General features: G+C 40.7%; 1 protein-coding gene across 3 annotated transcripts; it reads right to left on the bottom strand.

Annotated features, from left to right (window-relative positions):
* Window positions 1–101: 101 nt before the first annotated feature.
* bcl6aa (BCL6A transcription repressor a) lies at window positions 102–14,964 on the bottom strand. 3 transcript variants are annotated; one of them, XM_069522494.1, is made up of 10 exons: window positions 14,806–14,964; window positions 8,090–8,182; window positions 4,419–4,590; window positions 4,094–4,315; window positions 3,044–4,009; window positions 2,510–2,691; window positions 2,242–2,409; window positions 1,994–2,124; window positions 1,567–1,704; window positions 102–1,453 (listed from the first exon to the last, which is right to left on the bottom strand). In XM_069522494.1, the coding sequence occupies exons 1-10, from the start codon at window positions 14,831–14,833 to the stop codon at window positions 1,310–1,312; spliced, it is 2,244 nt and encodes a 747-aa protein (XP_069378595.1). In that variant the 5' UTR covers window positions 14,834–14,964; the 3' UTR covers window positions 102–1,309. The 3 variants fall into 3 exon arrangements, with proteins under 3 accessions (XP_069378595.1, XP_019936248.1, XP_069378596.1); XM_020080689.2 differs by lacking the exons at window positions 8,090–8,182; window positions 14,806–14,964 and adding an exon at window positions 6,493–6,640; XM_069522495.1 differs by lacking the exons at window positions 8,090–8,182; window positions 14,806–14,964 and adding an exon at window positions 5,035–6,488.
* Between the last annotated feature and the right edge of the window lie 10,387 nt (window positions 14,965–25,351).

The raw sequence follows: 25,351 nt of genomic DNA, 5'->3' as shown, positions 1-25,351 counted from the left end.
TCCACTATTATGTTGCAGTGTAATCAGGCAAAACAGTCAGTATATCCAGTGTTATGTTTCCCATATGATAAACTAAAAGGAAGAGCCCCCTCTGGTGTTAATACATAGAAATTCAATACCTTTATTTTACATTCATACATCTATAACATTGTACAATAAGTTTAATGAAGTTTAAAAAAAAACCCAATTCAAAAACAAGTCCTGAAAATGTACAATGATAAATTTGCGTGTTTTTTTACGGTTGTGACAAGCATTTAAAAAGATATACTCACACGTATACATATACACACGCTCACACACACCCACACTGGGAATTAGGACCAGTGATGTCCTTGAGTTGTACCTTAATAGAGCTGGGCTGAATGGGGGAGGAATTCAGTCACCATAGAGAAAGGCACATTGAATACACAGTGTATGTACAAACAAAAACCTTGACACGTACACAACTTTACTGTAGAAGCTAGAACAAAGACCAAAACTGTAAACCTTCACTTATTAAAAACAAATTAAACAAAAACAGAAGTCAGTCACATCTATACAAATGCATTTGAAGCAAAATATTTTCTTGGTCATAACAAAGCAGTACCTTGAAATGCATTTCAACACTTAGATTGGCTCTGCCAGCAGAGAGCAATCCCACAGATATTATTACACAATATGTCACAATATTTATGCAGTTGCCCGCTTCCAGCACGCTGACAACTGGCAACAGTAAGAGAGTATCTCATGCATATCGTCATCAGACAGCAGCAGTCATCTGATATGTTTTAGACCAAATCCAATTATGTCAATGTCATGGTGACTTTTTTTTCCCTTTTGCACGAATATGGCAACTTGACATGGTGCAACATGTACGTACATCTACATAAAAATGTATAGACAACTCTATACAGCCGCAAATTCCATTATCTTAAAATATATGTACCACCCGTCAATCAAAATTTTCAATACTTCCAGAAAAGTAAGTTCTCTGATATAAAATACTTTATTTTCAAAAAACAGATTGTTTACATTCCATCCTTCAACAAAATAAAGCTTTATATACGTACCTTCAAAGCTTAGAAACACTCCCAACATACATACATTTATATATATATTTATATCTATATAGAAACAATAAAGTGACTAAGATGCCATATGTGGCTCTACGTTCACATGTAGTGGAAACCCGTTTAGAGTGGCATACACAGCCAATTTATTTGTCTAATGAACACAGTGTGGCACTACAATTTTGGATGATTGTACAAGTTGGGGTCTTTAAATGCCAAGGTCAAGATTGCCTCCAATAAAACTGTTCCCTTATTCTGGTTCAGCACGCCTTCGTCAAATCGGTGGGCATGTCAGCCGTGGACATACGATATTGGATCTTTGTGTTAGTGATGGCGCCGTGCTTCTGACGAAGATGCAGCCGTAACTGACTCTTGTGGCGGAAGTGCAGGTTGCATTTCTCACACTGAAAAGAAAAGCAGAGCGACATTACTTAATGGTTAGTTTATAATTTATCTGGAGGTTATGTTATTGTTTAATACTTTTTAAAATAAAGTGAAATATGCTACGTTAACCTACATGGTAGGGCTTTTCTCCCGTGTGTATACGAAGGTGGCTCTTCAGCGTCTGCAGGTGACGGAAGCGTGTTCCACAGATCTCACATGGATATGGCTTCTCACCCGTGTGGATCAACACATGGGCACGGAGATGAGCTACCTGTTTTCAAAGAAATAAAAGAAATAAGCTTCAATCCAATTATCTGACTCATGAAAGAAGCCCCAACTATTACTGGGGAATGTTTTTGAAAATCCTTTGACACAGTTTTATGAAACTGCACATGCATTGGTATGCATGGTTTAAAAACCAAAATACCCTTTAGGATGTTCTCTTCTGTAATTATGAGTACTTCTGTAAAGCCGATAATAACCCGACACACCCATCAGAGTTCAGTAATAGTTCTATGAGCACATATTCAACCGAGGTTTTGATGAATCAGTGTTAATACCTGCACAAAACGAGCTCCGCACGTCTCACATTTGTATGGCTTCTCTCCTGAGTGGATGCGAGTGTGAGTCTTGAGGTTAGCTGGTCGGTTAAACTGAGCACCACAGATATTACAGCGATACGGCTTCTCTCCTGGAAGAAAGAAATCAAAGACTTAAGACTTCAGCGGCAAAAAGACACACACTTGAAAGCCAATAAAGAAATCTTAGATCAAGGAGTTTTATCTGAAAGCAGCATGTTTTATTTTACCTGTGTGGACAGTCTTGTGGCTGGCGAGGTTGCCCTTATAGCGGAAAGCAGCCTGGCAGCGGTCACACTTGTATGGCTTGTCGCTGTGCACTTGAAGCATGTGTTGTTTCAGCGCTTCATCTTCCGCAAACTTGGAGTCACATTCGTTGCAGAAGAAAGTACCGTTCTCTATTTGGGGAGAAATCATAAACGTCTAAATTATACAAGATCTTTTTTTTTTTTTTTTTTTCCATTCGTCACCGACATTTAAAATCTGTCATAAACCCACCACAACTGGAGTCAGAGTATTCTGAGTGTAGTTCTGCCATCTCTTCTGATAGACGGGAGCGAGAGGTGTTGGGACAGACCTCTGAGTGCTGTGGGGACTGGGAGCCACAGGAGGAGCAGTTCATGCGGCTCAGGTAGTGAGGAGCGTGGCTGTCACCATTCCTCAGTGACCCCTCAAGTGCACTAAAGACAAAAACAAAACAGATACTTCCAATCAGACGAAGGCAAATGTTTAAAATAAGACATTAAAAAAAAAAAAGGGGTCATTCTCAAATAAAAGTTTCTAAACTCATCCGAGTCGGAGTCTAAAACCTAGAGCATTGACACTGATTTGTTTTTTCAAGGAATAAAGACTTGAGGTGAACTATTTAAGGCTCACAGAAAAACTGGATCATGGAAAAAACCCTGGCTGTAAAATCCTCTGCTCATACAATATCTTTCTACATTACCTCAGAATCCTCCCAGCACATCCTACATTCATTTCTTTGTACTTAAGCACGTTGTGCAGTTATGTATTTAAGACAAACATGCTCACCTGTTGATGATGTTGTTAAGACGACTAGCCTGGGGCACGGGCGGGTCCTCGCTGTGATTGTTGCTCTTGCTTATGGTTTGTGGGTCGAGGTTCTCCGAGTCACTGGGGTGGAGGTAGGGTTGTAGGCCGAGGTGCTGAGGTGACCGAAGCCCAGGGTCCCGCAGCCCCACCTCGTCTTCCTTAGCACTCTGATTCAGAACAATGAACTTATACTTCTTCCAGTTCCGAGCTTTGGGGTCCTGCGTGCCTTGCGGGGCTTGCACTCCGGCGGCTTGGGAGAGTCCGGCGTTCTTGCTACTGCTGGACTCTGTTGGCGAGTTGGGCTGGCAGTCTGATTTGAGAGGGCTCTGAGGGCTGCTCATGAGGCTCTTGCGTCCAGTGGAGGAGATTCCCAGTGGATAGTGCTGATGGATCAGGTCTTCCTCTGCCTGAGGAGCGAGCTCTTTGCCGGAGTCTTTCTGGTGTTCGAGGTTTAACACGGGAAACATACGCTTCCTTGTTCCGAGACCAATAGACCTGCTGACCCCCTCGTGGCTTTCCTTCCTTATCTCATTGTCTCTCGCTAACTCCCTGGAAGCGTAGGTGGTGGAGTGAATAATGCTGGAGGAGCTGGTGCCAACTGCCCTGGTGTATTCTGCCCTGATGGTGTTGGCGCTGTCATGCGGAGAACAATGCTTGTGGTGGATACTGCTCTTAGAGAGGTCTGCGAAAGCGTTTTTGGCATCAGTCAGCTTGCAGAGAGGGAAGGGGAATCCTGGCATGGGAAACTGCCCGTAGAGATGATAGTTGCTGGGGGTGCTGACCCCGCTGAAGATGTTAGAGCTGTAGGGCCTCCCATCCCTAAACGGAGCTACACGGCTGTGCAAACTGTCGACGACCTCATGGGGCCGGTATGCATGGACATCCTGAGGTAAAACCAAGGGACTGACCAAAAACTCATCTCTGGGCAGCTTGGCAGCTGGATCACTGTGAAGACAACAACAATGTTAAAAAAACATGGACACAATAATGAAGGATTTATATGATTTGCGGTGGGAATTTTCTACAAACCTGGATTTGATGAATCTGTGGCAGGTGTCCACAACATGATCCATCTGCAAGTAGATGGCTGTGTTCATGATAGCCATGATCAGACTTTCCTTTAGTGTGAGACGGGAGGTGTACATAAACTCCAGCAGGATGGCGAAGCCCTCTGGGTCTACTTTTGGATCCAGACTGATTGCATTAAGGTTGCACTTGTGGGAGTCAGTAAAGATGGTGTAAAACAGCCCACTGTTATCATGACAAAGAAACACAGACAGTACAAAGATCAGTCCTGTCTTTAAACAGCAGCAGAAGAATTGTGTAATTCAACTTAAATGAAACACACACACACCTGCAAGCCATGAGAACGGTCTTGTGTGCACGAAACTGCTGTCTGTTCACCAAAATAGTGACATCTGTGAGAATATCTCTGTTGCGCAGCCGATTCAGGTTGAGCAGAACATCACTTGCATGGCGTGTGAATTGTATGCAGCTGTCTGCTGCGCAAGCCATTTTGTCTAGTTCTGCAAAGAGAAAAAAGAAAGAGGATTATTTCACATAAAAGTGCCTTAACGGCTTCCTGCTGTGCTGCAAATCACCCTTTTATTTAAGGTTGGAGTACAGGTAATCTTTAAGTAAATTAACTGGGCTGAAATTATTTATGAGCCTCAAAAGGTATTTTATCAATGTGGCAGACTAAGCAGCAGGTGCAGCCTCTCACCAGAAGGCGGCGCCATTTATTAGATAAACACGGTCTAGACGTTTACATTTCTACCTTCGTTCACTTTCTCTGGCAGGTCAATGAAACAATACAACAAATAAAGTTACTATTTTTATCTGATTTAAAAAAGCAGGATATTTAAACTGCAGGACACAACAGTATTTAGGATATATTTCTGTATTTAACTAAATACATAAAACACGCTCTTTAAATGAATAGAAGATATTTTAAGAATAAACAGTTTTACTGAGCATTCTTTAGATTCCATTGACTTCTCTCGGTTGGATTCATGTTGTGAATATGAGCACGAGCGCTGCACATCTCTGACTTGTGTGTAGTGGAAAAAAGTTGAGTCTGTCTCAGTTTCACTTCAGCATGAAGTGAAGATTAAAATAACGGAGAGTAAGAAGTCTGCGCACTTGACTCCAAACTTCCACTATCATTCAAAACAACACCCACGCGACTCATTTCCACCTCGACACGGTGGATTGTTTAAATGTAATTTTAAAAAAAAAGAACCCGGCGCAGCTGAAGATCCAACACAAGCATCACTTTCTCCCGGTTTGCTTTAACACAAACTGAAGTGGTGAAGCCCAGCAGCGCTTTCTCCGTTAGGATGCATTTCTCTGTTATAATGCATTTCCTGCTCATTTACTTTGAAGGAGTGAGAAGTAATATTTCATTAACTCCATCACAGGGCAGCGTTTCCAGCGTGTGTAACTGGACACGTCCGAGAATAGAGGCAGGGCAGAGAGCAGACTAAATATACTGACATCCTCCGATCAGAGGAAGGCGAATAATGACAACAAGCCATGTAAACAACAAATAATAACGACGTTTACAGGAGATTCAGGCGGATACAGCAGCATCACTTAGGGTCAATCACACACTCGTGTCAGTGGAACCCGCAGATCATCGGTACATGTGATCTGCCTGCTCCGTGTTGTGATCTGGTCCTGAGGAGCAGCTCACATGTGAAGCAGGACTGAGACTCTGCTCAGGGAACCTGTCTGTAGTTAGTTCTCTGATCACACTGGAAACATTAAGTAGATGCAGCGTCCTGTCGCCTCAGCCGCGGAAACTAACACACATATCGACAGTAATATTTCCGCCTCGGTGTTACAGGAACATCAGGGTTTGTTCGGCGCAGTTTTCATTTCTGCGCTCCATGAAATCATATGACGGCCGCTCAGTGGAAACACAGCGGGGCCGCGGCTGCCATGCTGCCGACAAACTTGAGCGTGACAGCCCGGGCACAGAGCCGCGGTGTGGTGACACTTGACCGAACACAGGTGGCTTTAAAACAGAGTTCACAGAGACTGACGCTGCCCACAGTCAAACACGTCCACCCGGCTACAAACGCTCATTCCCCCCCGCATGTGTTACGAGTCTAGCCCGGGCGTCATTACAGCGCTGCTACATGACTCTGTGCGGAGCGGCAGCGGCAGCGGCGGGAGGCGGGTTCTCTTGTCTCCGCGACTCCCGCAGCGCAGCGCCGGGGCGAGCCGGAGGATGCTGCCTGTCACCGCTCCAGAGTTCCAGCCCCGCAACACACACACACACACACACACAATCACACACAACACACACTGACACTTGACCGAACACTGCACACACGGACAACAGAGCCTATGTCTAACACAGCGGCACACAGCACAGAAACACTTCGCGCCAAATTAGAAGAAAAAGGAATTTAAAAAATCACCTGGTAGCGCTTTCCTAGAAACTTGTTGCATCACCACTTCTAAGAACCCCAGTTCTAAGAATCACAAGAGCTCAATTCTCGGAATTTGAGCCCGGGACCGTACCACTTTCTCGGGGCAGGGGAGAGACCTTTCCCCCCCCTGTGTTGGAAATAACCACTTTCCAAAGCAGCTATTCAAACAAGAATGGCACGTAGCGATCGCAAAAGCGAATAAAACGTGAATTCAATGTTGAAATGAGTTAAAAATGATAATTATATTGTAAAAATAACGCAGGGAATGGTTTCAGAGTGACACAACCCCCCCTTTGCTTTTGGTTGAGCCCGCCGTCGCAGGGACGTCGAGCGGGCGACGTCAGCGGGCTGGTGTAAGCCCCGCCCCCTGGTTCTCAGAACTAATTGATATTCTATGACTGGAGCTGGAGACGCGTCGGAGCCTCGTCACATTTAACACACGCAGCCACAGCCTCATTAGCGCGGGGCAGCTCGATGTGACTGCCTCCTGCCTCCTCTGTTTCAGGGCTGACTTTTTCTTTTTGTAGCCACATCTCCTGCCTTCATAGATGGAGGGAGAGAAACAGGGAGAGAGGGAGAGAGGGAGAGCTGCGAGTCGCCACCGGGGTTTGTTGACAAAGGAAAGATTTCATAGATTTTTCGTTATAAGCTGCAGTTGAGCGTGATCGCTGCCTCTTGAGTTCAATCGGCGCGCGGGAGAGTCGAGTTTGTTTGTATTCTGCTCACATCCGTGCACGTGTCCAGATGTTGTTGTACACTGCTGTGCGCCAGGCGCTTTGGTCGAGCAGAGATTTGCGCTCGGCAGCGCGTTGACTCAGCGATGACTTGTTGCGTGGAAGCGAGGCATCACCGATGTGAACGCGTGACACCGGCACCTTGTGTTTCACGCACAACCACCGCGTGAGATGTTTTGCTGTGTTAAAGCGCGATGAGAGCTTCGTCGTGGAATGTGGTGTTTCGGTGTGAGTGCTGTAATTTGATGTGTCAGTGTAACTCCTCAGCAGGGTACATCCTTCACTTTAGTCTGACTCCAGACTCTTGTAACGTGGAAAGCTGGCTCTCATTTGAACAGGTTTCCTCCTTCCGCACAGTTTTTTTTTTGTGTGTAATTAACTGTAATAACTGTAATTAGTTGAAAGCAGGGGATGCCAGTGGATTTGTCCATGTTAGTTGATGTGCACACTTTAAACAAACAATGAAAAAGAGACACTCATTGCAATGCAAAATGAAAGATTCCTGGAAAACTAATTGAATGCATTGCTGTTATTTTTCTTTGCTTCCATTTAATCTGAGGCATTTGTACTCCCAGTTGCATCATTTCTCAGAGTTGGGCAAAAATAAACTAAAACTGTTTTTACATCTCAGGCTGTTAGTATTGTCTTTTACTTGTGAGGCTTTTGCTCGAAATGATGGCACCAGAGAGAAGTTGAACCACGTAGATAGTTTCATCAGAGACCTGGCCTGTATTTACTCATCCTTTACCAGTTCATTCTCGGCTAATGATGCTACAGGTTCCAGGATGAGTTTGACAGTTTGTATAAATTTCATGAGTTGTCGGCACATGTTTAGACTGTGTCTTACTCACCTTGGAAACTTTGTTTGCACTGACTCCAAAGTGTGGATTCTCCTTCTTTTCTCATCCCGTTCACTCCGTGGCACAGGAGGAGCATTTGCTGTGCTGAGAAGGACATAGAAAAAAGAAATTAAATGTTGTAGGCTACAGTAAAAAATTTAGCAGATTAATAAAACACTCCCTTTAAAATATGTCCTTCATCTGTATTAGTTTTTATATTATAAACAAGCACATATGATAATGTGGTGGCAAAGCATCAATCAGATGTTTGGATAATTAAGTTGATATTTACAATGTTGTTAAGATCCATTAGCTCTATTCTGGTCAATATTGATAAATCAGTGACTAATAAAAAGCAAATACCATGTTTGAGCAGACAGACAGACTTGTTTTGTTTATTTTATTATGAAATCCTCGATATCCTCATTAGGACTTATAATACTTTGCTCTTCCTGTACAACTCCAAATTTTGTTTTGTTTTGCTTGTGAAAGGCTAAAAAATAAAAGTGTAAAATTATCAAAGTTTAAGATTTTCATGTTGCCTTTACACTAAAATGAAATTATTTCTCCAGTTTCTTATGAGATATAAGAATATAAATTGTTACCACTCTCATCACACACTAATGATTACCTGTCTTAAGTGGAACATTAAAGTTTTCAGTTATATTTGGCGAAACTTTGCATCCAAATGAATCAGATGCAGCTCCTGCCTTTTCTTTTCTTATTTAACCCTATGTGCAGCAACACACTCCACGATAACGTAAGTGTCATTTCCCTGTGGATTGCCCGAGCATCCGCCCATCTGGATCCGGCATCCCACTAAAAACACTCCAGGTGTTCACAAACCATCGGGGAGACAAGTCTCCAAAATAATTAAGACACACGCTTTTACAGCAATCTCCGATTCAGCACTGCCAAATAAAGACTATCTTGAGTTCCAAACAAAGAGCAGCGTCAACTTTTTTTCAATCCACTTGGGGGATGTTTAAGGCACTCCAGCACCGTTATGCATAATGCACGGCCATAAACCATCCAGGAGTTAAGAGGGAGATGGGTAATTTACCAAGGCCTCATGCTGTGCCCAGCTATAGAAGGATGAGATAATTACAGCAAATCCTTGGCAAACTTTTACTCAACCAATTCCTGGCAAAAAATAAATGACCCACTTACAGAGGACAGAGAGAGAGTGCAGGGTAGCAGATCAATACGGGCCTGTCTAAACTGATGGGGAAACACTGTCACATTATGAACTGTGTATCGGTTAATCCTGCATCTCCATTCAGGCTGTATAATTAAACATTAAGGTCCTGGTCTCTTTGTCTGAATGGCAAGCTGCTGAGAAACAATCACGGCCGAAGCGAGCTGTGGCGGTAATTCAAGACTGCCCGGCCGGTAACAGCTGCACATTAAAAAAGAATCTTGTACATTTTTGACACAGTGTGAAACATCTCTAAGCCGTATCATTGCCTACACTCGGTGCACGATAGGTCATTGAATAGAAATGCCCACTGACAAAAGCCTGAGGCCCGGAGGTTGCCTCACTTTTTTTTTTTCATAAACTGCACACTTTTGTCTCGTTTCACAGCAAATTTCTGCCAACTTCAGTGTTCATTGTCAGCAAAGATGTGAGTGTGGAGTTTTGTTCTGAGAGGCATGATGCAACCGAGCTGTAACACCAAACAGATAATGCTGTTAGCTACAGAGGCCTTTTTAGTTCCTTTCTTTAAAAGAATTTCTTTTTATATTGTTAAGTTTCACTTTTTTAACTCCATGCATCCCAGAAGCATTTTTTTTCTGCCTTTGTCCACAACAAAGTTGCCTTTTTTCAAGCACCATCACGAATGCAGGTCTGAATTACAGCACAGTTATTGTGTGTCAGTAAAAAAAAAAAAAAGATTTCTTCTCCCAATCTCACTGCATGTATTTATTTCCCTTGATCGTCAGTTTGAAGAGATCATTGAAAACATACAATGTGATATGCATCATTTATAATTCCTGCTAAACAATAGGAGGTGTGATAAAGATGCAGTAAAAAATTCAATGATGATACTTCAAAAGATTTTCTGTGTAGGTAATGATGAGCACACTTTACTCAGATGTATGTCTCCTGCTTTTTAAATTAGCAGACAAATAGGCAAGTTGTATTCTGACATGAAATCTCGCAACGATGCTGCCAGGTGTCTCTGCATTTACACACACACACACACACACACACACACGCACACACACACACACACACACACACACAGAGTTAAAAGTCAGCTTTAATCACACTTGACAAGGTTAAACATATGAAGATTAACAGTGGTATCAAATAATACAGATAAAAAGGTAAAATTATTTGATTATATATAAAATCCTGTGTAAGTGCAGAGACTCGTGGCAGCATGTTGCATGATTTTCATCATTTTTATAGTATAGGTTATTCACAGGGCTTTGTTGTGTTGTTGTTCCTGATCTTTACTGGTCTATTTAAAATGCATTTTAGACTAAACATCTGTTTTTATTCTGATTTATCAATTATTTCGAAAAGGCAAAACACAACCTACACATCACAAGCAATGTTTTAGTAAGTTTCCCTGCAGTGCGCCTGTGTGGATAACCTTGAGTTCACCAGCTTGCTTGTGCAAGCTACATGCTAAGGTTGTAGTCAGAGCAGACGCGTGTTAGTGGACCAGAATTCCAATTTAGCCAAATCAAAGCATGTAGATTCAAGACTTTCCACGCAGCCTGCAGAGTCCAAGATGATGGAATTTTCCACGCATACCAGAAACAGTCCCTTGCCAGCATGCTATCAGCCGGATGACGGGTCAGTTACTTCCACAAAACATTAGTGCAGTCCAAGTGCATGGTAAAAGCTAACATCCCTACAAGTCATTACAATCTCAGTGTGATATTGTGTCGTCTGTCACAGATGCAGGACTCCCAAAGAGCACAAGAGGAGGTGTTGTTCAAACTGTGACGACTTCTGCACAGATTGTTTTTGAAAGCCCTGTTATGTGTCACTTTCAGATTCAGTTTAGCATATTTACAGAGGTATTGACCACCTGACATATAGCATTTAGTACAGGGAATCAAACTATGTACAAGTGGGACTTATCAATTTCCACCACTCTCAATAATGATCCAATAAGAATCAACATCTGGTCATGTGTTAGAAATATTATGAGGCTCCCTCCTGCTTCCTATCACCGAATTAGTTTTCTTTGATTTGATAGACATGCACACTCCTGCTTACAAATGTGCCTATGCTGTATAGCAGTGATCCCCAATAACAGGGATTTGTGCGCCAGGGGTGCTAACTGTTGTTTAAAAGCTAGCAGAGAAAAATAATTACTTCATGAATGGTTTCAATAGTTTGCTAAAGGAAGAAAAACAATTGAAATAATGAGCAAAAAGTTACTGATCAACAGGAGAAATAGTTATCATACAAACTAAGTGTGTAAAAAGTTCAAAGTAACACACAAACAATATACTACAGTCTCTATATATTATAAACAGCTGAAAAACATGGCTAACAGTAGCCAAATGGATGAGTGACTGAAATATGTAACGTTAGCTTTAATTTCAGAATAATCATTTGAAATATTTAGCTAAAATCAAAGGATATACATGAAATCATTTACACGTATTAAATAGTTAAATCGAAAATTAAATTAAAGTGACAATAGAGTAATAATGGACAATTTTTAGCTTTTATTTGTCATTAATATGTAAATGTTGATCGCACAATACAATTACTAACAAATAACAGCACTGTCTGTGTTTATATACCATATTAGTCGCACTTTCACTATGTTAGTCTGTGTGCCACCCAGTACAACAAAATATTTTTGTGAAAAAAGTGATGGCTTGATTTACGACACATGAAAGTGTATTTGTTACTGTGCAAACCAAAATAGGAAGAAGACAACAGAAAAAAATGTCCTGTCTTCAGAGGAGGCAAAGAAAGCAGAGTGAGACCCAGTCCCAGCTCAGTGATCCCAGTCCTAGAGGACACAACCCAAACCACAGGCACACAGAGTAATGAGACCCTCTAAGGATTGGGCCCACCAATGTGGCGTCCTACCGGCATTTGTCCTTATGGCTCCCATGGCTAGTCAGACTATTAGGAGAGTTCTAAGAATTGATGACATATTCTGTCTTTACATGAAGTCGTCCATAAGATATTTCAGTTTTTCAGCAACAGTAGAAATATGTTCTTGGCCTAAAGTTTAAATATTCCTAAATCAGGAGGGAAACACAAACACAGTGACATCCAATGATGGTCATGGTCTCCTGTTACCAGTGATTTGCTGTAAAAAACATAAACAGAAGATGCCAAAGCAGTGTATATAACCCGTGAAGATGTCATTTCAACTTTGCTGTTTGCTCTGTTTAGGCAATAGAAGTAACATTCCTGCTGTATTTCCACTGTGTCGCTGAGAATTTCCATTCCATACAAGTTTGTGGTGGCGAAAAAGATCAAGACCCTAACTAGTTGGACCACTTTTATTTCTTTGTCTTGTATAATATCCCCTACTAACTGGATTATTCACATGCACTGAATCTGCAGCATTGGTCACATAGAAGAACAGAGTGAAGAGAAATGTCCACATTATTAGAGATTGTAGAAATCACCTGTCACAGCAGTGGTTTTTTTTTTAGCGACTGAGCCATTCTCCTCTCTTTGTTGCCCTGCTCTCTTTCGTGCTGAGGCCCAGTTTTACTTTTAACAAATTCTCCCATGTTGCATTGCTTCCATTGCCAGGTCAGAGTAGCTGCCTACATCATGATGCCAACTGCTGATGCTGGTCTACGGGGCTGGTTAAACAGGAACTACACACAGCTAGCTCCAGGGCACGCTTCAGCAAGAACCACACACAAAGTAGCAACAGTGCACTTAGCTCATCCACCACAGCTGTTTGTCTCCATTGCTTTTGTGTTACGAAAATATCCTATAATATGGATTTAATTCTGGATGAGGCACTGTTACAGTTCTCATTATATATATATATATATATATATAACTTCCCCACATAAACGTGAGAGGTAACTGCAGCTACAGTGTAAAAGTGTACCTTAAAAAAAAAAAAAAACAGTGGTTCCAGATGAGCTTTCACAGATTTGATTTCCATATAAGGAATCTGGCATTACCCCTCATATTTTGGTGGAGATAGCATCTGCCTCAAACCTTCACAGCCTCCATTATAGGTGTATTTTATTTTCAGCTTATTTTGGTCTCCTCCAGCCAAAGCAGTAAACGGATTTTAAAGCCAATATGGAAACATGGGATTGGCGAGGATGAAAGCAATCCTACAAGCCGCAGAAGTCACCCGCTGAAAAAAAGAGTAAATTTTGGGCACTGATATGGAATCAAGAATAGAATCATATCAAGCAAAATATAGGCATAGTGTATTTAATGCACATCTGGATTCAGTTAGTTAGTTTGCAAACAAAGAATACTTTTACTAATTAATTCTGTCTTTTTTATTTTCCTAGAATATTTTTCCCAATTTCTTCTTTTCCAATGACACGATGATATGTCCTTTTTCTCTTTCTTGTCAGAGCCTACATCTTTATTCAAGTTTGTTCATGAGGTCAGACAGATCTCTCTTCTTCTAAATTCTGGAAAACCTCCCACTCTTTATGTTGCACACTGGGTGCTGGAAACAAAGCAACTTCTATAACCATCAGGCCTCATTCATCTGCATTTATGCAAGTTTGAAAAGAGGAAATTCACATATTTGTGACTGCGATTCATTCTTGAAAAATATGTCGTACTCAACAGCTTCTGTTTTCCCCGGTGCTGACAACCCAGGAAATACCAGGTGGAAGTGCTGAAGCGAGAGAGCAGCATGACACCTCCTGTGCTCAACACATTCACATGATTATTAACTGGTCCACATCACATAAACACTGTCTGTGCTTTACATGCAGGCATTTCTTATATTATCACATATCTATAACAGGAAGTTGTTTTATATCCTGCTGCTTAAATCGTTTTTAGAAGATGTTCAACACAGGTTCACCCTAGCTACTGACCTTTGTTTTCAATGTCTGTCATGTGGAAGAAACTTACAAAACTAACTTACATTAGAATCAAATGTGAATCACAAAGTCAGATCGGATCCTTCCTGGTGTAAAATGCCTGTTTTACATTTTTACATATTGCAGATAAACCTGTGAGAAAGTAATTTATTTGCTTATCAGATGTCAGTTGTTGTTATCGCGGCCCGTGTCTACTGTATATCCTTCAATGTTGCTTTGCATGTTGTGTCTGAGCAAGTGAATCTGCAGCACATGGATTTGATCTGAGAGATAAGCTAACAATCATGTTACTGGGGGGGGTGTGGTGCTGATGTTCCTCATGAAAGGTAAATTGATTGCTTTAGGCATGTTTGTCTAACTTCAGCAGAGAAATTACATGTAAATGCATCTGTCTTCATTCACTTTGCACTGCTCTTTAGAATAAGTGTCCATGACCAATTCCACTGATAATAACACAAAACAAGATATGATATTGTTGGATAAACCTAAATGACATAATTCTAGAAAATAATCAAACTCAGTTTTTAAAACCTTTAACAATGCACTTTATTGCCCAGGCAAAGCTTTATAGCGTTTTTTTTTTTTTTTTTTTGTTAACACGTCTCTCATTAATGTAAGATATTGTCATTTCAAGATGTTAATATCTTGTTCAAGACATTTAACATGGCATGTTCAGAAACAGAAAGAAGAAGTCTCACCTTTTTTCTGCTGGAAGGAGTGAGGCATGATGGGAATCAGGTGGCGGTGCTGAACCTTGAATTCAAAGCTGTGAGCCCAGTTGTGGATGTTAGAGGACCTCCTCTCACGGTCTCCTCAGCGGTGCCAGTCCCTGAGATCAGTCAACTTTGCCACCAGACGATCCAGAGCTCAGGATAAACAAAACAGCTGTTTTTACCAGAGTTCTAGTTGTCTGGCAAGAAGCTGGAGGATCCAGGACGGAGATTGCGACGGGTGCCCAAGCCTCTCCCTGAGTGGCGGCTAAAGCTTGGAGGGATGAAGCTGTCTTCGTCAAATCTGTGTATTCTCGCGGTGGCGGAGCAGCTCTGGCGAAGCCTCGTGTCTGTCGTCGTTCAGCAGGATGGCAAACGCTTCTGGAAAGGCGGGCACGGCAGCACGGCTGAAGTGAGTCGAGTCGACTGAGCACGCTTCATGTCAGCGAAATGGTCCACAGGGCATCTCTGGTTCTCAGAGCTGATAGGCCGTCTGCACTCTAGCATACATTGATTGTAGCACTCGGGCGCTCCACTTTTCCATGAATCCTAAAACCGTGAGGCAGCCAGGAGTTTTGGAGGAGAAAAAAAAACAGATTAAACAGCCTGTAAAAATAATCCCAGTTTTTCTATATATAATTCATTTGAATGAAGAGTCTAAAATCCCATTAAGCCACAGGAGCACAAACCATAGACTCACAGTGCCTTTAACATGGAGAAACTCTTGGAGCTCAGGCCATCTGCCAGATCAGCCTTTCATATACGGCAATGACACATTGTTTTATAAACAGAGCTTTTATACAACAAACATTTCAGTGTCCTAGAGCATTAATCTACCTAAGCTTATCTCAATCCATGGAACTAGATATTGCTCTTTATAACTTGTCTAGTGGAGGGGGTGTTATTACATCACACCAGCTGTCACTTCAACCTGCCACAGCCAATAGGAAGGTCATCACTGTGGCCGCCGGAGACAAAATTAGGGAAAAAAATCCTGAAAACTGTGGAGCAAAATGTAGCAACATCAGTGTTGAAATGTTTTTTTGTTGAGGGTGCAGCTGCATGTCATAAACGTAACAAAAAACAACAAATACTCCTCCAGTGATGAACCTCTTTCCTGCACATGACTCCACTGTGTTAATGCAAAAGCAATTTGCCGAATGTATCAGTGTTTTTTTTTATCGTACTTGACACCTGATGTTGAACTCAGATTAAGTGAATACACATGCTGTCTGTGCAGATAAGCTCACCTCAGCGGGTAAGAACTCCCAAAGCTCTCACAATTAACAGCATTACAAGCTGCACAGCATTACTGTGTTAGCACTGTGTTGATTATAAGTGCTGTCATCATTACAGAAAAATGAAATATGCATGCGTCAGAGTGTGCACTTATACAAGAAGAATTAAACATTAGAGGGGAAAAAAAAGATATATGGGTGTTTGACAGATCTGTCTATGCACAGTATGTTCATCGCAGCCACGGGATAATCCATTGGATGAGTGGACTAATATTCAGCCAATCCTGCTAAAGCCAAATTAGTCCAACACATTTCCATCATATTTCAGAATAAAGCAGCCCCTAACAATCTGAGCTCTCGGGATACTGACGGCAAATGACCGGTGAGCCCTCAGATCCCTGTGATCCTGGGATAAACTTCTCATGAAGCAGCTTAAATCTCTGAACTGACACACAAATGAAAGCCAACAACAGGTCACACCGCCCCAGAGGCAAACTTTGATTACTGCACTGTCCTCTTACCGCCACCGGCCGAGGCAGAAAGAACCTGGACACCGCCTAATATAAATAACAATAAAGACCTCAGGACAGACTGGGGTCCAAGTCATTGACCCCCCTCCATCTCCTCCCCTCCTCTCCTAGTCTGCGAGGCTTATAAGAGGATGGCTTCTGTGCAGCAGTGTATGAGTGACCTTAATCATCAGAGGGATATTTGGGTTTTATTCTGCAGCTATGTGATGCATGCGGTCACAACTGTGTTCGACTGGCAGGCATAAAAAATGAGAGGGGGCAAGGTCGGTTTGCAAAGTGTAATCCATATCATCCCGCTGCAGAGGCTGCGCTGCCGCCAGCCCCCGGGCCAAACAGTGTCAAACACATTTTGATGTTGATAATGATGTGGGATTATGCTGTCATCTGATGTAATTTCACTCTGCATTAAAATTAACAAAAGAGGGATCAAGCAAATTCTTTAAAAGGGACCATTTCTTTATTTTTTTGTTGCAGCCCTCTAGATACACATTTGATTAGATTTCATGAAGTGTTTATTTATTTTTAGAGTGCAGTTACACTTCATATTTCAAGCTTGGCCTTTCCCTTGGAAATATAAGATCAACGACTCACAGCATCCTTGCTCTGTGCAGCATGCCTCGCAGTAATTCATATCACCAGGGTCTGAAAAAAGAAGTCGAAAACAGTGACCCTGCACTGTCTGCAGAAGAATTTAACACCTACTTTTCTTTTCCAAGAAAAATATTTGATTAAAACACAGCAGAGCTTGTGAAGCAGCCCAAGTTAATAGGTTAATAATCAATCAATTGATTTATTGTGTCTGTCAGTATCACATAAATTTGTCTTTGATGCCGTGTTGGATTTGAATGCTCAGACCTCTCATAAAAAAACCTGCCACAGTTTACTGGTGCAGCTTCCTGGAGGAGTCCCGGGTCATGAGTGTGTGAGATAACCTTTGTGAGTCAACTGCAGGTAATTATCACATCGGAAAAGTATAACGCTTGCTGGTCATTCCACACAGATCTTTAACCGAGCTTCACCACCGGCCTTTGTTGTGCCAACATGCAGCTTCCCTGGTATCCATGGTGGCTCCTGTCAGCCTGAAGAAAGGTCACACGTGCCTCAGCTCATGCTTTGAATTAGCTGGCATTTATGAAGTGGAGAGAAAATACATTTCTGAGAGAGAGAGACATGCGAACACAGGCTACATATAGCAGACGTGTAACAGAAGTGACGGCTTTGTCGTGAACATCCGAGGATTGTCTTCCTTTAGTGGAATCACGGCAGAAACCTGTGATCTGTGAGTTATAGGATTAAAATGTGTCAGAGGCTTTCAGGTGTGAATTTCCATTGTCTCAGTGTTTGAGCGCACGGATGACGTGTTCGGTTTGCAGAACAAAGAAATATCAAATTCAGCGTTCATGTTTTTAAAGGGTACAGTATGCACAGAACATTTGTATCACTATACTAGCAGATCCATGCACACGGCTATAAAGAAGAAGACAGTTTTTTGTGTCACGCAACTGAGCAGCTTTATAGGTACAAAATAATAATTATTAGAATAATAACACAATAATAAACAATAAAAGCTATATTTATATAGCACCTTCAAATAGCTGTTACCAAGTACTTCACAAAGAAAATAAAGCATCAAAGGCAACAGGTATAGTAATCCAATGTCATTATAGAAAATTATATAATACAAAATCTAAATTCAAAACCAGCAGATTAAATAATACATCTTTTTAAAGTAATGGCAAAAGAAAAGGAAAAAGAAACTCAAGTAATAGCAAAAAAAAAACAACAATCAATCGAGACAGTGAAGTTTCAAGTCCTCAGGTGAACTATTGCAGAGGGTTGTTCCCTGACAAGAAGATCGTCACGCACATGTTTGTGCTCTGTTTATGTTCACAAAGACTCTTTCAGGCGCTTATTCCAACAATAAACCTATATTGTGCAGAATGTCAGTGTCTGTGTCCATTGTTGCCCTACACCTTTGTTGTCACATTAAATGATATGTTGTGTCACAGTTTGTCTCTTGAAATAAGACTTTTTTGAAATTGTTCAGTATGTGTTAAATTTTGTATCATCAACCTTATCAATAACTGGAACCTTCTTGATTTTCTATTCTCACAGCTCTGCATTTCTTCTACAAACAGTGTGTGAATAATTAATGCTGTTTGTTGCTGAGAGGAAACTTTGCAGATTTTTTTTTAACCAAACATGATAAAACAAACAGTGGCATCTTGTTAGAATAATTGAGTGAATTAACTTTTCTTTGCCCCCTTTTTAGAATAAGTGATGACAGTTATTTTGTTGTTGGCTAAGAGCCTGAACTTGCACTTTATTTTTTGTTGTTACAAGCATTGTTACAAGCTGCCTCGCAGGAATTCCTCACCTCTTTCTCTGCAGGTCGAGTGCAGTCTAACATCATGCCCCCAGATTTTAGGAATGTCTCCGTTGCATGTTTGTAGTTTCACAGCGCAGGAATGTCAGCACAGCTTAAGATCCAGAGATGTTCCACTCATTGTATTTTCCTCACATGGGAGCGAGACGAGAAAACATTAAGGATCTCAGGATCCTGAGCAGAAAAATAAACCTTCAGGAACCCGTTCGCTAAGATTCAAAGCTGTATAGTTTGAGCTGGAGAAGATTCATCTGCTGGGAGAAGTTGCTCTGAAATACATTGTTTGTTTGACTCGTCCAGACAGTGCAACTTTCTCCTGTCTCCTCTTTCTCAATCGAAGAGATCCCAGCACAAACAAAGAGGAAACATGGGTTTGAAATGTTGCACTTAAAAAATAAAATAAAATAAAAAATTTAAAGGCACATTCAGCTTTGTTGCAGGTCAGATATCACATTATTTTACATAGTTGGACTCAGCACCAGGATATGGAAAAGACCAAGAAACAAGCAAATTGTTATCTACTATCATTATTATTATTATTTTGTTATAGGAAAGAAAAAGAGCTTATTCATTCATATCAATGGCGGCAGTGGATCATGTTGATGGACTGTGGATTATAGTGATGGCAGCTGATTGTGGACTATTTTCAACAAGACTGCTTGATGTACAATATGCCTACTCAGATACTCTACCATAATTGACAATAACTCCTCAATTCATTTACTTTCCACTTTGTTACAAACAGTGTTTTCTCATCAGTGTTGTAAATACTGGGGCAGGGATCTCTCACATGTGGCTGTCTCTGAGGTTTCTATGTGTGTGTTTTGTTGGTAGTTTTTTCTAACTCTTTTTGAGGGTGAACCACAGAGGATGTCGCTCCTTGTTAAGCCCTATGAGACAAATTGTGCTTTGTGAATATGGGCTGTACAAATAAAATGTGATTAATTGATTGATCAATTGATATCACATTCTTGTCCGATCATTGTAAAGTGAGATAAATATTCAAGTGGGAATATTTAACAAAAATAAGACAAATACCGCCTTCATACTTGTACAGTTGAAAAAAGGTGAATTCATTCCCAACTATTGTACTCAGTCGAGCGTATACCTCCGCCAAGGTCCAACTGTTTCAGTAAATTCACTCAACCTGCAGCAAATTACACACACTCATAGATATCAGTTCCCTAAGTCAGCCTGATTATTTCCATCAAAATCCATGAATTATTCCCTGGGAAATTGACAACAGATCTCACAATCTAAACGAAAGTTCTTAAATTCAATCTGCTCCCTAATGTGGCTCTTCCCTGATCCATAACGCATCCTTCTACCACTTTTCATGGAAATCAGTTCTGTTGTTTTTGTCTAATCCTGCTTACGAACAAACCAACATACAAATGGACAAGGGAGAAAACATCACCTCCTTGTCAGAGGTAAGATATCTTCCTGTAATCAGATCAACCCTCTCAGGAGGTTTGTTGCTCTACTGTTTATTGAACATTATCACCTTTCTCTTCTTCCTAATTCCCTGAGCTGCTGTTAAACGGTTTCAGCATTATCCGCAAATTGTCACTTGCGGTCTCAGAATCCACTGTGCGGTAAACGTTACACCAGGATGAGAGCTTTAAATCTGCAGATGGTCTCGAAATTATTTTTCTGCTTCTTTTCAATGGAGAAATCAAAACCTTCAAACTCTTCAGGTGTTGGATTCATCTGCAGACTTTGTTTTAGTGATTGATTTTTATATTTGTTTGTTCCTTACAATGTGCTATGTAAGAGTGATTCTCAAATGGGGGTTGGAGGACCCCAGGGGTTCCATTACACACTGCCAGGGGTCTGTGAAAAGTGTCTGTGTTGACATGTTATAATATTTTCAATACTCAATGTTTGTTATCTTTCCGAGACATTTATCTTGTATTGTTCTGTCACATATCCAATTGCTATGTCAAGTTATTCCAATGGACATAAACGAGGGGGTCCCCTGTACATTTTCTATCTTGTGGGGCATCCCTGGCAGTGAAAAAATTGAGAACCTCTGCTTTATAAAATAGGTCTTCATGTTTTATGTATATCGTCCAGGTTTTTGGTTGACATCAACAGAACAAGACAAAATGCTTCAGTGCTCGTCGCTGGGGAACAGAGTCAGCTGAAGAAAATTTCCTCAGAGGTAAGAAATTTCATTATGTTCATTGAAAATAAATAAAAATAAATTAATGACAAACCCAGAAAACTGATTTGAGGATACAACGACAAAAATCCTGCTGCTTCAAAAGCGTTTCAAAGGTGCGGCATGAAGCATGGATCATTTATGCTAAAACCTTTGCTGTAGGCAGGGATTGTCTCCGTCTCCCATTTTAATACACATTTACATGCTAAAACATAAGAATTAGAATTCATTAGTGTAATCTGAGGTCTAGATCTAGATCGCGAGTTGTTTGATTAGTAGCTTTGGGACATTGTTTTTGTAGTGAGTCTGCCTGTCTCCTACTTTTGTTTTTCCTTATTTGGCATGGCTCTCTGTAATATGTTTGTGCTTGAAGACTAATCTCTGCTATCTCAGCTCTAATTAACAGAGCAGACATAGTTCCCAGACACATTTGTTTTTTGTGTTTTTTTTCTCCTTGCAAAGATCTCTGTGTTGTTTTTGTGCAGAGCACCTGGACTCGCCCGCCCACTGAAGGCATACTACATGACATTACCTACAAATCAACAAAAATATCATTAAAGTCATTTTAGTCTCACATGTCGGGACATAAGCTGCATGTCATCACTGTCATCATCAGCCAACAATTCCTGAAAACTGGGCCCTTTTCAAAGCCAATAGGGCTGCGTTATTAGGATGTCAGTTTGTCGTCTTCTTATTCAGCATGTAGGTGCAAAGCACACACTTTCACTCACACTTTTATGAGGAAGTACTCTTCATCTGTGCAGCTGCTGTGTTCTGCACCGTGTTTGAGGTTCACCTACTTCAGAGGAAGTGGTGTGGGGGAGATGGCAGCGTTACAAGCAGCAAATAAAACAGGATATCCGACGCTGGAACAATTGAAACACTAAAATATGACAAACGAGGTTGTTTTCTCTGACTCTCTCTTCTGTTCTATATTTATTATGTGCAGTTAAAATGAGTAACGTTAAGAGATATGATGGAGTTAGATTAAACATCAAACATGTCTCTAGTGTGAATTATCTGTCGGGGTGGACCCAGTGAGCATATTTCTTTTCATATGCTGTGGTAAAACTGAGAGCCATCATATCAATGACATGCGTCACTACGTTCCCTAACAGCCGAACATCAAAGAGCCCTTGATTTCCTCTAACCGAGCATGTTAATTGGTGCTTGATTGATAACTCGAGTTCACAGGCGATGGCATGTGTCGCCTAAACTGTTCCAGGGTGTCTTTTTGAAATCAGCTTTAAGAGTGGAAGAAGAAGCACTGGCGGGCCCATTAAAAAAAAAAGATTGCCAGTGAACACACTTGCAAATAAGCTGTCACACATTACAAATGAGATTACCTTTCTCAGTGTGCCCCTGGAACTTGGAGATGAGGGGATGCACGGGTACCACACTAAAATAGCTCAAATCGTTTGTTTTTTATCAGCGTGTGCAATCTGCAAGTACTGTTTATGCTTTTCTTCATGCACGGTGGAGGAAAAAAAAGTATATTCACAGCTTGGAGCGCAGAGTAATCAGCTGCAGTAAAGTAAGAATTATCAGAGAAAAGATAGAGCTCAGAGTGAATGACTTTGTTTATACATGGCCTCTAAAAAGAATGACAGAGCTTTAAAGTGTTTTTCTTGTAAATATTTTAATAAAAACAAATTTAATTTTACATATATATATATATATCCCATTATTCTTATGGAGATCGTCTTCACAATGTCTGAATGTGTGGGCATGTACAAATTCACAAGGGTATACACTGCCAGTATTATCACAACCATGTGATACAGGCATGAGAACAGAATCAGCAGCAGTTATCATATTTGCATGGAATCACGAGCATGTAAAGTGATAGTCTGGTTTGCATGGCAGTGATAGCTGAGGTCAGGCATAACCCACATGAAGCCAAAGCTTTGTTGTCGAAAACATGAGAAAAGAGAAGTGGCAGAACGACTCCACATTCAGGTGAAGCTGAGTGAAAACAACGACTTCTCACCAACTATACACCGGAACATGTATATTGCTCAAATAAATAGTATTGATGGCATGTTAATGATAGTAGCAATATTTATTTGGAGAAAAACCTCAACAAAAGTGTTAAAGCTTCACTAGTCAATATTTTTTTATATTAAAAAGTCAAAATTAAGTGTTGGTTTGAAAAACAAAGTCTGCAGATCTCCTCAGCTATTTTAGTTCATTGTTTGGCGTCAGGGCCTGCAGCTTTACTGTTTTGGCTCAGTCACACCTGAATAGACCTTGATAAACTGACTGTACACAACCTGCCCAGTACCAAATGGCAGACAAATAAAGTGAGTGTTGCTGGTGCACACTATGGAGCATTTAGCTGCTCAGAGCTAAAACAAGAGTGAATATTGACTTTCGATCATCATTTGACCGTAAACATGACTCCAAATTAACGCCAATGTCAATTAATGCAGCTTTAAATCTTTCTCATCAGGAAGTTTAAATGCCAGTCACATTTTAAATCACAGTTTAGGGGGCGACCCGGTGACTGGATGTTTAGGGTGAATACCAAAAAGGTGCCATCCGTGGTTTGACCTTCGGCTTGATGTACCATACTGTGAGTCATTATCTCATACTTTCACACCCTGTTTCCTGTCTGTCGTCCTTGTGCTATTTAATAAAGACATAAAATGCCACAAATAATAATAATAATAATGATAATAATACTACTACTACTCATAATAATAACAATACTAAAAAGTCACAGTTTGATAATTATCATGTGGGGCACAAATTGTAATATTTTCTTTTAATAAAAAGTGGTAAAGAGAATTACTTAGATACTCACTTATAAGACAATATATTTCACCAAAAGCCTTTTTACGTATTTCTGCTTGAAAAACACAAAAATAAATTACAATGAATGATGGTTCAGTTCTTTGGTTGCTGTAGTTTCATGCTCCTGGTTTTGTGTCTCTAAATCCATTCATGTATTGTACTGTATACTGTAGTTTGTGCAGATTTTAAACCCAACCCATATGGATTTTAGAGGACAGACGATATCAAAGGGTTAGGGGTTAGTTAGTTCACCCAAACATTTTAATTCACTCATTATCTACCCACCACTATGCTGATGGAGGGGCGGGTAAAGTGTTTGACTCAACAAAACAATTTTAGAGTTACAGGGGTAAACAGCATTGCAGCCAAATTTCAATACAATTGAGGTAAATGGTGACCTGTCTTCAAACGCAAGGAAACAACAGAAAAAGAAACGTCAGTAAGCCCGACATTCAAATACAACGAAACAAGGTAATTTAAACCATGTTTTTAGCCTAAATATCCTTTGTTATCCTCCTCTGGAGCTCGTTTAGGCTACAAACACGGAGGCATGTTATGTTTATTTTCTGTTGTTTCTTTACGTTTGAAGACATGTTCACCATTTACTTCATTTGAAACTCCTAAAGTGTTTTGCAGACTCAAACACTTCACCTACCACTCATCGGCATAGCGGTGAGTAGATAATTAAGTTAATTAAGAATTTTCATTTTTGGGTAATTTATCCATTTAAGGAGTAAAACTATTCTGATACCAATATCGGCTGATATATACATTTAAAAAATGTGGTATTGTTAACAGCTATGTTGTGATCAAACCCTAATGACAAGAAATGTAATTGAGTCTTCATATTTTACAGTTTAACCATCAACTTCATTATAAATAACTATAAATAAAAAAACACACATACAACCAAATACATACAACCTGAATAAAACAAGCTAATAACATGTGTGCACTGTTTGTTTATCTCTTATGCACACTATGGTGTTTTTTGTCCCATCTTTATTCAAGAATGTCATCTCTCATTTTGGTCTTCACTTGTGCTTTGACTTCCTGAGCTTCAGCGTCTTCATGCTGCTTCTGTGATTGTGAAACGCTTGCTCCTGGAATTGTGTGTCAGAATTTCCCAACCAATAGAAAGCCAGGTACTGATGACCAATTCAGTTGTCCTGTCCTCATTGTGGGTGTGTTAGCTTTACATTTTTTTAAGAGTACTGCATGAGCCGTTACCTCAACCGGGTTCATGTATTCCCGGCCTTCACGGCTTTCACCAGCCTCCCATTGGTGTGCTTGAAAAAAAATTGACTCCACTCTCATGGAGCTGGAGACCAGAAGATCTCTGGTCAACATGGAGCTGCATAACATGGACCACGCTCTTGAATAAAGATGGGGGGGGGGGGGGATACATATAAACAAGATA

The sequence above is a fragment of the Paralichthys olivaceus genome, chromosome 3, assembly GCF_024713975.1.
Source record: "Paralichthys olivaceus isolate ysfri-2021 chromosome 3, ASM2471397v2, whole genome shotgun sequence".
NCBI lineage: Eukaryota > Metazoa > Chordata > Actinopteri > Pleuronectiformes > Paralichthyidae > Paralichthys > Paralichthys olivaceus.
This window is presented reverse-complemented; position numbering and strand designations above follow the sequence as displayed.